Raw genomic sequence first — 15,515 nt, 5'->3', positions numbered from 1 at the left:
TTGGCGATATTATTGCGTACGATACGATATTGCACATCTCTAGTGTGATCGGGTATGATCTGCATGTGTTTCCAGTGAACTGAAAGTTCCTGAGTGCTGCTGTTTATAAGCTCATAGTTCATGATTACGTATTGAGAGCTGTCAGCAGGTTATTAATTAGGTCAGCAGCTCTTACTGTATGTAAAGCAGTCTGATCACCTGACTTACTGACGGATATATTGTGTACCTTGAGAATGCACATTTCTTATATTTTGGCCATAAACATAAATACTGCTGCACATACAGGTATACACAGCAGGTAGAGCAGAGAGGATCATGGGTATGTTGTTTAGAGATCCTCTGCTGTGCAACTGGGCTGGTATCAGTGTGGCTGTTAGTGATTCAGCACTGGTTAAACTGGTTATTTTTAATTGGCTGTGCTGCTGTCTGAGTTTCTGTTAAGTGGATACATATCTATCTCTCTCTCTCATCCCACACTCTCATTCTGTCTGTCTTTCTCTCACTTCTCACATCTTTTTGTTTCCATCTCTGACTTTTCTCTCTCATTTTTATTCTGCCTTTATTTTTCTCTTAATCTTTCTCTTCTCTACATTGTATTCTTGTTTTCGTACTCTTAATTTCACTCTTGAACTTATTCTGTCTCTCTCTGCCTGTCTTTGTCTGTCTCTTCCCTACATCTTATTCTCATTCTGTTTTTACTCTCCTTCACTCTCTCAATCTGTCTCTCTGTCACTCTCTTCTCTTATGATGTTCTCATTCTGTTCTCATTCTCAAGTTCACTCTTTCAATCTTATTCTCTCTCTCTCTCTCTCACTCTGTCTGTCTGTTCCCTACATCTTGTTTTCATTCTGTTCTCATTCTCTCAAGTTCACTCTTTCAATCTTATTCTGCCTGTCTCGCTTTCTGTCTCTCTCTGTCTTGTTCTCATTCTGTTTTCAATCTCTGTCTCTCTCATTGTCAGTCTATCTTTAATTTGGTTTTCACTCTCTTGGTTTCACCCTGCTCGATCTTATTATATGTGTCACTGTCTGCCTGTCTGTCTGTCTGTCTTTATCTCAGTCTCTCTGTCTCTTCCATACATCTTGTTCTGATTCTGTTTTCCCTCTCTCTCAAATTCATTCTTTCAATCTTATTCTGTCCGTCTCTCTGTCCGTCTCTCTGTCCGTCTCTCTGTCTGCCTGTCTCTCTGTCACTTCCCTACATATTATTTTCATTTGGTTTTCACTATCTTAGTTTCACTCTCCCAATGTTATTGTCTTATCTGTATGTCTGTCTCTTCCCTACATCTTGTTCTGATTCTTCTGATCGTTTTCACTTTCTCAAATTTACTCTTTCAATCTTATTCTGTCTGTCTCTCTGTGTCTCTGTCTGTCTCTCTGTCTGTCTCTTACCTACATCTTTTTGTCAATCTGTTTTCACACTCTGTTTTGCTATCAGTCTTATTCTGTCTGTCTATCTGTGTCCATCTCCTACATCTTATTCCCTCTTGCTTTCCTTTCTCATTCTGTTTACACTTTCTCTTAATTCATACTTCTTTCTCAGTCTGACTATCCCATTCTCTCTCTCTCCCTCCCTCCTTCCTTTCTACTCATTGTAATTCTCTCATTTCTTTTTTTATTCTTCTCTCATCTCTCTTTCTCTCCTGTTTACCCAGTTACGTGCAGTTAATATAGTGGGTACCCCTTCTGCAAGAACCAGGAGAAGGGTCCACGCAGACACAAGGGGGCAGGAGCCATTTTAAAAAGCTTTGATTGGTTAGAACCGCTGTCAGTCAGATAAGAGTCCTGTAGCAACTGAAAAACACAGACTAATGCTTTAAATTAGTTGCTGTTTTTTTATTTAATTTAATTTATCAAATATATGTTTGTAGTTTACAATAACTATAATATAATATAGATTTCCTGATTAAATATTATGTAATGATTTACATGCACCTATTGTCACCCCATCTCTGAAAGATTAGAAGGGCCTTACTGCACACCACTGCTTTGCCTTCTCTTCTCTTCTCCTTCAGCCTCTTTTTGTCTATTTCCCATAATCTCTTTCTCCCTCCCACACATTAATACACACACACACACACACACAGTCATACTCAGCACTCAGGCACAAGTGAACTGAAGCTCATGCTTTTACTGGAAATTAGCGAGCCTCAGGGCAGTCCCTGTATAACAGAATCATGTCTGGGCTTGTGGATTTTGTTAGATCAGTGAGAGCACAATCTTCTGCTCCTGTCAGAGAAACCCGTCCTTTAGCCTACATCCCTCCCCCATTACTGTCTCTAATGGTTCAGCAAACGGGAAAAAGTTTAGCAGCATAGCACCGCCTTCATTGGATAGAGGCCTGTCAGATATAATTATGCTATTGACTTATCTTGCAGTATGTTTTGCTGAACTTGATATTGCTCGTTGTGTTTAGTTAGTCAGCAGAGCCCTGTAACATAAATAACCAGTCAACTTTCTTCAAACAGAGATTATCTTATTCATGCAAGCAGTGTGCTGCAGCCATAGAAATTGGAAAGCTGACCATAGCTGTGTAATTTTCTACCATCACTAGCGTACTAAATACGGTATTCAGATTAGCTGCAATGTAAGACTCGATGTTGCTTGCCACTGGGTGTTAATCTGGCAACCCACGTGAGCCTTGCGTCTGGAGATGAGCAGCACGGGCAGAAAACTGGATCCAGTGTTTGAAATTTGTAAATTTGGAAAAAGTTTACTTTGCAAATGTTCTTTTTTCTGACGATATATATCGCAATATTAAACAGAGCAGTGCCCATGACATCACCAGCCCCGCCCTCACCCGCGCACTGTCACGCATCCAGACCGATCAAGAGCTGATTCGGTGCAGAGCACTCTAAACCCGAGGAAAACAGCAAAACAACAGTAATCGGCCCTTTAATCAGGCATTTAAATGGCTTTTTAAAAGGTAAATAAGAGTGTTTGTTTGTTTTTTCTGGGATTAAAAGAGTGAATGCAGCTGTAACTGGAAATATCTGTGTACTGGAAAAACTGTGCTGGACTGAGGTGCACAGCTTTCAATACATGCGTTTACACGCACATGCCCAACCATGTGGATGGAGGCCATGCAGTTACCTCGTGCTTTTCAGGCAGCAGGAGCCTGTCACTCACACAGACACAGAGACAGTGCTATGTATCTACTACTTGTTATAGGTTTATAGGTTTATAGGTTATAGGTTTTATATTAAACATGGTTAAAACATAATATCCTTGTATTTCAGTTAAGGAAAAGAGTAAAATATGTAAATTACTGCCACATACGAGTTCTTTACAGGTTTCTGACAGAAGCACAGAGATTCCCTCTTCAGCTTATTAATAAAATTAATTTGATTAACTTCCCAGCCCTAGGAAGGATTATCTAATAGAGTGAACACTCTAGTGCAGGGGGGGTCCAAACTTTTTTTGTTGGGGGCCAGAAGGAGAAATATATTAGTCACGGGCCACAGACTCTATAATAAAACAAATAATGAAATATACCACTTTAAATAATACTTTTTTTTCCTGACTATTTCATCTACAGTACACACCATTTTACTTGACTTACTCTCTTTATCTTTGACAGTGTTGTGTAAACTAAGATTTTTCAAATTGATGTTTAATTTCATGATGTCTCTTAATATTAAACTCCTTAATTACGGCAACTTTTAGACTCTTTGGCCCGTTTTTCTGCACTAGAAATGTGCACCCAATCCGTTTTTAGACTCCTTGCCCCGTTTTTCTGCGCTAGAAATGCGCACCCTCTCCGTTTTTAGACTCTTTTGCCCCGTTTTTCTGCGCTAGAAATGCGCACCCTCTCCGCTTTTAGACTCTTTTGCCCCGTTTTTCTGCGCTAGTAATGCGCACCCTCTCCGTTTTTAGACTCTTTTGCCCCGTTTTTCTGCGCTAGAAATGCGCACCCTCTCCGCTTTAAGACTCTTTGGCCCGTTTTTCTGCGCTAGAAATGCGCACTCTCTCTCCGCTTTTAGACCCTTTTACCCCGTTTTTCTGCGCTAGAAATGTGCACTCTCTCCACTTTTAGACTCTTTGGCCCGTTTCTGACACCTAGCGTTCAAACTTTGAATCTCATATTATAAAAACCTGCTTAACAGCGGGCCAACTTTCATTATATTTCTAAAATACCTCGCGGGCCGCTCCAAAAAAGGAAACGGGCCGCAAATGGCCCGCGGGCTGTAGTTTGGACACCCCTGCTCTAGTGTTTAAAAACTCCAGCAGCACCGCTGTATCTGATCCACTCACTCCTACCAGCACAACACACACTAACACCTCATACACCATCACCATGCTAATCAGTGCTAATCAGTGCAGTGCTGAGAATAATGACCCACCACCATAATAATAATAATAATAATAATAATAATAATAATAATAATAATAATAGCTGGTCTGTGGTGGTTTTCTATACTGTCAAGTTCTTAGTATTGAAAAACAGGTGAAAGGAGAATAATAGTTATATATACACAGAGAAACAGATACAGAACTACAGTCTGTAATTATTAAAGATCTACAGAATGTAAAAAAAAAATGGTAGTTGTAATGTTATGATTAATTGGTGCATCATCCAGAGAGAATTAATTATGGTGACAGGCCTAACTGTATAATTTATCACACTTCAGTTTAGCTGTTTAACTGGATCAGTTGTGCTCGTTCTAGAGCCACACCTGTGTATTCAGACGTCCCACACACACAAAACAAACTCAGAAACTGCCGGCAGGATCAGTTTCAACAGCCGCACAATAGTGAGTGTCGCTCAGTTAGCCAGACCAAGCTAAGCATTTGCCTATCTATAAGGTAGAGGACAATTTACACACATATCGCCCGAGTGGGTTTGCATGAAGCGCTCTCTATTTGCGTACAGCACTTATTATTTTAGCCTTATCTGCTTTAAAGAAGTGTGTGTTTCCATTCAGACGAAGATCACGTGACCGTTAACACTGTGTGTGGTTTGTACGGGAGATGAAAGCAGACTCTCATTACTCTGGACTGAGAGCAGATCTGCAAAGAAGTTATGCAAAAGCGGATTTATGGCATAGCCTTATAGCCTTTGAAGACTCATTGTATTGTGTATTATAAACAAGAACAGTGTGGTTAGATATAATATACCAGCTTCTGTTTGATTTGAGCCATTAAAATGATATTGCTGCCTGTACATAATCATAAAAAACTCTTATACAGTATATGGACAAAGGTTTTGGGTAGGCCAGTTACAAAAAATAAATAATTAGTTCTTTGTTTGACTATATATTGTCTCAGAAATAATTGTGATAAACAGTATTGTGATTTTAAGACCATTTTTACATTTATTCTCTATCTGGAAGATTAAGCTCCCAGCTAGACTCCTAGGGAGTGCGTGGCCCTTTGGCTCTCAGACTCTGGCTGCTGATGCCAAGCAGCATGAACCAGGATTCAAAATGGTGATTCTTGAATTAGTGTTTTTTAAGACCGTTTTATGACACTAATTGAATTATATTTTATTAGTGTCATAATAAAATGACACCCTTTTTTATATAAATAATTTTAGGCCAATAACCCAACCTACTTATTAGGACTCCCACTATTACTAGTGATGCCCCAACACCAGCAGGGTGAAGACTAGCACATGCCTCCTACGATACATGCGCCTCTTTTAGAGCTGCTGCTGATGCGGCATTGCCTATTAGCATCACAGCACACTCGGAGGAAAGCGCAGCGACTCGGTTCTGATACATCAGCTCACAGACGCCCTGTGCTGTAGCTAAATGCATTCATTAGAAGGGGTTGTAAACATTTAATGTAAAATTCATTGTGTTGTCACATTATATATATTTTTAAGTCAAAAAGTGGTATTTTTAGTTAATTCAACAATAATATTGACTGTAATTATTTCTAATCTAACATATAGTGATTTTAACTCATGTTAATGTTTTGTAGGATGAGGTGGAGCTGCGGGTCAGAAGTAAGGAGAGCCTGGATAATGGCAGGGAGGCCTTGCTATCATCACCGGTAAGAAACCAGCCGCTGTGCTTTGAGCCACCCCTCCAACAGAACATGATTACATGCATTTCTGGACAAGCTGAGAGGTATAGAGCTGACACTAAAAGTGAAAGAAGCATGTGAACGGAGGCAGTAGTGCAATATTACCAGAGGTGTCAAGTAATGAAGCACAAATACTTTGCTGATGTACTTAAGTAGAAATGTTGGTTATCTGTACTTTAGTAATATTTTTTTTAGGCAAATGTACTCCTTACATTTTCCCACAATTATCTGAACTTTTTACTCCTTACATTAAAAAAAATGAAGCTTCTCATTGTTCAATAAAATCCTATAAATCTCTCCATCCAGATAGAGTGAATCTGATTGTGATTGGACGTAGAGAAGTATAAACATATACCATTCCGACTCCCTATTGGTTTATACTGTGAAACCTGCACACGTATCCCCCCCCCCCCCCCCCCCAGATTTATCAACATTAACATTTGATTGACTATAATGTAACATATAATATAATATTTTTATGGACAGGTTTATGGAGAAGGGGAAGTGCACTATAGTACTATAGCACTATATATATATATATATACCCTGTGCTGTGGCCTTAGCTTTTGTCCTTAATGGTATTACCCCCCCCCCCCCATCCTCCTCTCCTATCATTACTATTTATTTGATACTTGATAACGGCAGTTGAGCTTTATAGTTTTGTAGTTGGTCCCCAGTAATCAATATGAATTTGCTGCAAACTATGCAAGAAGATCATCCATTTAGGAAGATTGGCTTTGAAGGTGCTAAAATAAAACTTCACTGAGAATAATCTTAAAAGACGTTAGTCTTACATTTAAATGAAAACATGCAAGAACGCTGTGTGATTGACACTGAGCCATATGTTCTTCACAAAATGTACAAATATGAATCTGATGTTGTTACTGTCCTGTTTAATTTGTTTTTCCTGTTTGTTTTTTTATTTTTACAGAGCACTTCTAATAAACCTGTGATTCGATCATTCGACTGCATCCTGGTGGCTCATATAATCGAGGATGAGGGAGATCAGACCTTCAAGAAGCAGGAGGCCTACATTAATCAGCTGAGGGCAAAGAAAATGAAAGTTACAGTGAGTTTTACTGCTCATCCACTATAAATAGCTCTAAGTTTCTTTGATTTTACCAAATTGAAAACCTCTGGAATATAATCGAGAGAAAGGTGGATGATCACAAGCCATCAAACCAAGCTGAACTGCTTGAATGAATTTCTGCACCAGGAGTAAAGGTATAAAATTATCCAAAAAGCAGTGTGTAAGACTGGTGGAGGAGAACATGCCAAGACGCATAAAAACTGTGATTAAAAACCAGGGTTATTCCACCAAATATTGATTTCTCATTTTCTGCAAATAAATGCTCTAAATGACAATATTTTTATTTAGAATTTGGGCGAAATGTTTTCAGTAGTTTATAGAATAAAGCAATAATGTTCTTTTTTTTCCTCAAACATAAATCTATAAATAGCAAAATCAGAGAAACTGATTCAGAAAGTAGTATCTTAATTTTTTCAGAGCTGATTAGTGCATGGACAGAAGTAATGGGATACCTGATGATGTTTCTTTCAAAATCGAATCAGTCGCTTACAAAATTAATTTCTTTACTGTGCATTACATTCATATCAGCAAATCATTCACGAGAACAAGGTGTTCTACGGTGTCCGTGCGCCCGAGGAGATCTTCGAGAAGTACAAGTACCTGCTGAAGGTGTCGGATTCCTGCAACTGGGTCTGCAAGCAGAAGGATTATGTCCCAAATACCACCAGGTAAGGAAAAGCCCCCCCAAAATCCCTGCATCAATCAGTGTTTTTAAGAATAATAATATTCTCAATTTGCTTATAAAAGTGTATTACTTATCGTAATAAATTTATCACAATACAATAAAATATTATCTTTCAAAATGTACTGTATTTTTTTGGGAATTTTGGAATTTCCATGCAAAACCTAAACATGGAGCTTAAAGTGGAGAAACACATCCAGAAAGACCTGCTCATCTAGTTTTAAAAACTCGATTAATTTGAATCTTATTTTCTTTTTACTTTCTGATTACTGATAATGCAAACTATGGTCTTTATTTTCGCTGTTATGTGTGGATAGTGGTGTTTGTTAGTTTTTCATCTCTGTTGTGTTGCTGTACTAAAAGCTACACACTGTACTGGGCTGAGTAATGCACCCTTGAGAGGGGTATCCTGTTAAAGGAGTAAATAGTATGACTTTATTCTCTTCCCTCCACAATGCGTGTTAGTTTTACACATTCTACAAATATACTGTATGAGTTTGACTTTACTGCAGCTCTGCTCCTGCTTTGTAGTTCCATCTAGAGCTTCCTATGACAACAGAGCCTCAATAATCAGACTTGCACAGAACTTGTGTAATTCTCAACTCCCAAACATGATCTGATCAGCTCTAAGGATCGGCTAAATTAGAGAAATTGGCCGATCGCATATTTTAGCTAAAAGAAAAAAAAAAACAGGCCAATATGATACACAATTGAACAATCTTTACATCTCTACTTTAAATACTTACATGTAAATACATTACAAGCATGCTGAGGATAAATAATTTGGTTTTATAATATAATATGTACCTTTTTATGTTTTTTTTCAGGATCAGGGTTGTCCATTTCATCCTGCACCACACATTCATTGGAACTGGAGGTGAGTCACCTTTACACCAGTGTATCTTTTCTATTAGGATTTTGGTGCTGCTTAAGTCCTCTATTTGATGCTCAAACTCACTTCAATAACCCTTTAACGTCCCTCAGTTATCTCCAGTTTAAAATAATAAGTAGATGCTTGAGTCAAAGAGTGTATTTGATGCTGTTTTATGTATTTATTAGGTCTTTATAATGTGCCTTGATTTAAAAAGGGCTTTTTTTAACCCAAGTAATCTATTATCACTTCATTTATCAAGAAAAATGCACATTGGAAATGTGAACACTGGCATGCCAAAAGTCACAGGATAGAAAAATATAGCATTGATCATTAAAGGAGAAATCCGTTGTGAAATGGGCTTGGGATTTAGTGAAAAATAATGTGTAATGAATAGCCCACCTCCATTCACCACCAGCGTTGCTAAATACAGCACTTTTAGGCGATTTTATATCCTCGTTTATGCTTAGAAAAGCGTATCATTTATCATAATAATTTTCACAATACGATAAAGTATTGTCTTTTTAAATAAACTGTAATTCCTCGTTGTGGAACTCAAATTGAAACCCTAACTAAAAAGACCTGCTCATCTAGTTCTAAAAACTAAAAAATCTATTGATTTGAATCTGATTCTGTTTTAACTTTCTGATAGCTGCTAATGCTAACAATGTTTTTTCTTGTTTGATGCTCCCAACAGGCTCACAATGCTAGTGAAAGGGGCATAGAGTTACCCATGCAAAGAAACCTCTATTTTACACCACTAACAAGCTCAAACTAGCTCCACACTTCATTGTTAGAATTTTGAATACCCTGATATTTAAAACAAAGCACTGAGAGCTTTAAAAGTGCACTGAGAGTTTATTAAAAACACGATTTATACACAGGGGTTGTACAATGAAACTGAAACACCTGTCATTTTAGTGTGGGAGGTTTCATGGCTGAATTGGAGCAGCCTGGTGTTTAATCTTCATTAATTGCACATTGCACCAGTAAGAGCAGTGTGTGCAGGTTCAGTTAGCAGGGTAAGAGCACAGTTCTGCTCTAAATATTGCAATGCACACAACATTATGGGTGACATACCAGAGTTCAAAAGAGGACAAATTGTTGGTGGAGTTTCATGGAGTTTCCATGAAAGTCATGTGACACAATACTAGTTCTTGTCCCATGATATCTGGCATGTCAGTTTATTTCTTTCATATTGGGTCCAATAATAACAAGTGCTTTCTAATTCTTTTGAAAATCTTCAGAGGGTCTGCGGGATCTTGTGAGGCAAAATGCTTTTGAAACATTGTTCTGTCTTCATGAGGTAAATGTTTTGTTTATATGTTAAAAGAACTGATTTAATTAATAGCTCAGTTATGAAACTATGAGTAATGGAACTAGAAAACTCCAGACTATAAAGGAACACATAAGGAATCATGTGGTAACCTAAAAGTGTTAAACAAACCAAAATATTCTGTGAAGAAGTATTTAGGTGCTCTTATCTGTGGAGCTGTTTCTGAGGCTGGTAACTCTAATGAACTTATCCTGTACAACAGAGGAAACTCTTGGTCTTCCTTTACTGGAGTGTCCTAATGAGAGCCACTTTTTTTTCTTTATTTAGTTGAGTAGTTTTTGCTTCTCATAATCTGGATTAGAACATTATTCAAATATTCACTATTCACTGTATACCTGTAACTCTACCTCTTCACTACTTTACAGCTGATGCTCTCAAACTAACATTAAGAGACAAGAAATTCAAGTAATTAACTCTTGATGAGTTCAGCACAGCTGTTAACTGAAAGCCTGAATTCCAGGTGTCTCTACCTCATAAAGATGACTGAGGAAATCCAGCAGAGATGTGCAAAGCTGTCATCTAAGCAAGAGGTCCTACCAGTACTTTGAAAAATATAAAATATATTCTAGTTTGTTTAACACTTTTTTTTCACATTTTTTTACTAAATAATTCCATATGTTTTTCTTTAATAGTTGTCATCCAAACTATAATCTATAATGCAGAACATTTAAAAATAATAATAATAAATAAAAATCACTGAATTTAAGGCATGTCCATATTTTTGAGTGGTACTGTCTATTGATGTGTTTGCATCTCAGACGAAGCAGCAGAGGTATCTGAAGAAGAAGTGGGCGAACTGGGGAGCCATAAGACATCTAATTTACCAGCCTGTGAATGATATAAGGTAAGGTCTGGTCTGTTCCTCTTAATCTTCATCTTTCCTTCTTCCCAAACATTCTGGTTACAGTTAAATGTCATAAAAGGTCTAAGTCTTGTTGAACCAATAAAAGGAGGAAAGAAAGAAATAAAATTAATGAAAAGGTACAACAGAAAAAAATTAAAATGACAAAATAAATAAAGGAAGGAAATTAACAAAATAAATAAAACGGTAAAAGATCAAAAGGTATAATAAATATAAAAGAGTGAAATCAAATAAATACAAAATAAATAAAAGGAGGAAATAAAGACACATCTTTTCAAAGAGTTTCTAAACTAAGAAAAAAAAAAGTTTCCTAGGGTTCTGAACATGATCAAGCTCTGTGTATCTCTTGATCCTAGTCTACAAACTAGCTTTGGATATTTGAAGTAACATCGAAGCACTGTTGTAAGTCGCTCTGGATAAGGGCGTCTGCTCAATACCTTAAAATGTAAATAGAATAATAAAAATTGAAAAGTCCAAAAGGTAAAAAATAAATGGATAAAATAAAATAAAGACGAAATTAATAAAATGAGGAAATAAATAAAATAAATAAATAGGTAAAAGGCCAAAACGGAAAGAAAAAAATTAAAGTATGAAATAAAATAAAGATGAAACAAATAAACAGAAAAAAATGAAAATAAAAGGACGAAAAAAAATTAAGATGAAATAAATAAAATAAATAAAAAGGTAAAATGCCAAAAGGTAAAATCATTTCAAATAAAAGAAACAAAAGGAAATAAATTAAATAAATAAAAGGAGGAATTAAATTTAAAAAAGGAGCTGTCCAAGAGTAAAAACAGAAAAAAAATGTGTATGTTTTATGGTCATGCTGGCTTTTTGTGTGATTTCAGGGAGTATTTTGGTGAGAAAGTGGCGTTATATTTTCTGTGGTTGGGCTGGTACACACGCCTGCTGATCCCTGCAGCCATCATCGGTGTGATTGTGTTTCTTTATGGCCTGGCCTTCTTCAACACCAATCCCCTCATGTGAGTGACTCAAATCATCATAGCGCTGTGTGTGTGTGTGTGTGTGGGGGTGTGTGTGAGTGGGTGTATATATATGTGTGTGTGTAATAACAGACCCAAGCGTTCTCGTGGGAGCAATTATGAATGATAATGGAACTCTGCAACAGCTAAACCTCAACAGATGTAGCTTTTCGTTTAATGGAACATTTATTAGTTACAGGAAAGCAGCACCAACACAAAAACAAAGGGGAAACCAGTCTGCTTACTGTGTGCAGACAAATTCTGTTAAAAAAATCATATAGATGTTACACATTTATGTAGACCAGTAGACCCTACCCAACCGATAAGAATACACCCCACAACAGTATGGAACCCCCACTGCCATCCTGCATAGACCCTTGTTGACAAATGTGGTCCATGAGCCTCTTAAGTCTCTCGCCTGTTCTCACAGACAGCTCTAACCAGATGCTAATGATGTCACAATAGCAAAAGAAACACTGCACATATATCTCGTCATAAAAAAAAAAAAAAAAAAATACAAAATCTGAAAAGCGCCTAAAGATTTTCCTGGTTTTTACCATATTTTGATAATTACATGTTCAATTTAATAATTTAATATAGACAACAGGAGCTCATTGTCAATCATTATCTACTGCAGCCAATCATCTTTACAGACCTTTAAAAGAAAATGTGGAAACTACGGAGCAGCCAATCAGGTTATTATATCTTATTCAGCATAAAACAGTTGGTATCGGTATCAGTACTCTGTATCGGCTGATACCAGAAAAGTCGGTATCGGTAAGGAAAAAGTGGTATCTGTGCATCCTTAATAATAAGTAGTTAAACGTCTTTTTACCTGCTTTATATTTTATCTTAGTGTTTGTGTATGTACGTGTGTCTCTTCTGAGACAGACACTGTATAGATGGATAGATGGACGGACAGACAGACACACTCAGGCAGACGTGCACTGTAGACAGACATGCTGAACAGACAGACAGACACAGGCAGACAGACACTGTAGACAGACGCACTGTATAGATGGATAGATAGACAGACAGACAGACACTGTATAGATAGACAGGCAGACACTATAAAGATAGACAGGCAGACAGGCACGGTATAGATAAACAGACAGACGGGGGTTCTCTCAGGAAAATTCCAGCAGCAACATAATTACAGTACAAACAAACAATAGAGAGAAATAAATGCAATGATAATACATTTCTTGATCCTAGTCTCTACAAACTAGCTATGGATATTTAGAAAAAACAAAGCACTGTTGTAAGTTGCCCTGGATAAGAGCGTCTGCTAAATACTTTAAATGTAGATGTAAAAAGGAACAGTGCATCCCTAATAATAAGTAGTTAAACGTCTTTTTACCTGCTTCATATTTTATCTTAGTGTTTGTGTATGTACATATGTCTCTTCTGCAGAAAAGAAGTCTGTGAATCCAACATCACAATGTGCCCAGCATGTGATAAGAGATGTCTAGTATGGAATCTGTCTGACACTTGTGTTTACGCCAAGGTAGGAGAACCACCTAACCTGCATTATTAATCCCAAACTGCTCCTAAATACAGATGTACAGTAACAGTCAAACTTTTGGGCACACCTTCTTATTCAGTGTGTTTTCTTTATTCCTTTATTTAATTTATTTTCTACCTTGTAGATTAATATTAAAAGATATGAAAACAAGTAAGGGACACATATGGAATTACATAGTAAACAGGGAAATTATTAATCATCTGATCCAAACCTGATGAACTAAGATGGTGATTTGGGGTGATTTATTTGGGATGGAGCTTCACAGCGTGAAGGAAAAGCAGCAACTTTTGTTCAGCACCTCCAGGAACTCCTTCCTTCAAGACGCTGAGAAAACTATTCCAGGTGACTCATTAAATTAAAAGAAGTGTCCAAACTTTTGACTGGTACTGCTGTACATGTGGATGTGGAAATGCACATTACAGGAATTCTGTATTAATGCAGCAAGTTTTTAAAATGCACTGTTTAGGGAATATCATTTGGCTGTTATGTTGCATAGCAACAGGCTCATGTGCTTTAGCAGAACAAGTTGTTTTTACTGTATTAATTATTATTAATAATGAATTATTACACAGTCAGTATCATCGTGGTGTGGGTCATTATCAGAATACTGTGCCTTTGGGTTTTGGAGTTAAAAGTTCACATTCTTTTGACAAGCGGTCATATTATAGAACTCCAGACCACACAGAAATGATATGTCCATCTTAATCACTATAGTTTTAGATTATTTATTTGCTGTCATGCAAGCTGCCCAACAGGGTGACCAATTACAATTTCTTAAAGGGGCGGGGTTATCCCAAGGTAAGAAAGTGGACAGAGAATTCTTGGACACGTTTAAATAGCTTGATTTTGATGATGACTAATAAAATGGCTAATTTAATAATTTAAATAGTTAAATTATTAAATGTAATTAAAATATGATTCATTTAATTGAATTGTTGAATATGAATTATTACAGGTAGGTAGACAGACACAGACACTGTATAGATGGACAGACAGGCATTGTAGACAGACATGTGTCACAGGCAGACATACGCTGTAGACAGACACGATAGATAGATAGATAGACAGACAGGCATTGTAGACAGACAGACACAGAAAGACAGACACTTTAGACAGACAGACAGACAGATATACACTGTAGACAGACACGATAGATAGATAGATAGATAGATAGATAGATAGATAGACAGACAGACAGACAGACAGACAGACAGACAGACAGACATACACTGTAGACAGACACAGAAAGACAGGCAGACACTGCAGACAGACACAGGCAGACACTGCAGACAGACACAGGCAGACACTGTAGACAGACAGACAGGCACTGTAGACAGACAAACACACTGTAGATAGATACACAGGCAGAGGTGCACTGTAGACAGACAGACATTGTATATATCCTGTTACCCTCCTACAACTTGTTTTGTTACACAAATATTGTATATTATATTATATTTACACACCTATGCTGCATCACAAAAGGCATGTTACATTTGATACTGACCTGTGTACTTTTTACTGTTTCTTAAAAGCAGTAAACCTCTTAAGGCTGTTATACAGTAAAACTAACATGACCCCTTAACCCTTTAACCTTTTAACCCCTTAACCAAAGAGTGTCTCTAACACAGAGCCTGCCAGGACTTACTGCTGTATAAACATCTCCTGCATGTTCAAAGAGCACTGAAGCTCTCTCTGCAATAACTCTCTTATCACATGTAGGTGAGCCATCTGTTTGACAATGAGGGAACTGTGGCCTTTGCGATGTTCATGGCTGTTTGGGGTAGGTTATATTTCACGTCTGCTCTTCCAGGCACTGTAAACTATATTTGCAGTCTATAAATAACGGCTGATGGTGGATTGTGACATGTTTTGATACAGCCACGCTGTTCCTGGAGCTGTGGAAGAGGCATCTATCTCTACACGTCTCCAGGTGGAACGTTTACGACTGGAATGAAGATGAGGTGCTGTAACAGTTTCAAACCTGAATATTAAATGACCCTGTAAAAGATTCTGTTTACATCTGGTCTCTTTATACATCTTGAGTTTCAGTATTATATCTGAATATATATATGTATATATAGGGGTGGGCGATATGGCTCTAAAATAATATCATGATATTTCATGGTATTTTCAC

The 15,515-nt window shown here is 37.2% G+C and overlaps 2 protein-coding genes across 2 annotated transcripts in view; one reads left to right on the top strand and one right to left on the bottom strand.

Moving 5' to 3' along the window:
• pkp3b (plakophilin 3b) overlaps window positions 1–15,515 on the bottom strand; it is a 209,806-nt gene that overhangs the window by 117,639 nt on the left and 76,652 nt on the right. The gene's annotated exons all lie outside the window — the stretch shown is intronic.
• Window positions 1–15,515, top strand: part of ano9b (anoctamin 9b) — a 35,753-nt gene that overhangs the window by 3,713 nt on the left and 16,525 nt on the right. Inside the window, exons 2-11 of the mRNA XM_022667075.2 lie at window positions 5,925–5,996; window positions 6,961–7,098; window positions 7,648–7,787; window positions 8,629–8,678; window positions 9,920–9,978; window positions 10,767–10,852; window positions 11,719–11,853; window positions 13,267–13,360; window positions 15,101–15,161; window positions 15,260–15,342. Of these exons, the coding sequence (XP_022522796.2) occupies window positions 5,925–5,996; window positions 6,961–7,098; window positions 7,648–7,787; window positions 8,629–8,678; window positions 9,920–9,978; window positions 10,767–10,852; window positions 11,719–11,853; window positions 13,267–13,360; window positions 15,101–15,161; window positions 15,260–15,342 (918 nt within the window). The remainder of the gene's footprint in view (window positions 1–5,924; window positions 5,997–6,960; window positions 7,099–7,647; window positions 7,788–8,628; window positions 8,679–9,919; window positions 9,979–10,766; window positions 10,853–11,718; window positions 11,854–13,266; window positions 13,361–15,100; window positions 15,162–15,259; window positions 15,343–15,515) is intronic.

Source organism: Astyanax mexicanus, chromosome 23, assembly GCF_023375975.1.
Source record: "Astyanax mexicanus isolate ESR-SI-001 chromosome 23, AstMex3_surface, whole genome shotgun sequence".
Lineage (NCBI taxonomy): Eukaryota > Metazoa > Chordata > Actinopteri > Characiformes > Acestrorhamphidae > Astyanax > Astyanax mexicanus.
The sequence above is the reverse complement of the archived record's forward strand: the minus strand, read 5'-3'. Positions and strand labels throughout refer to the sequence as shown.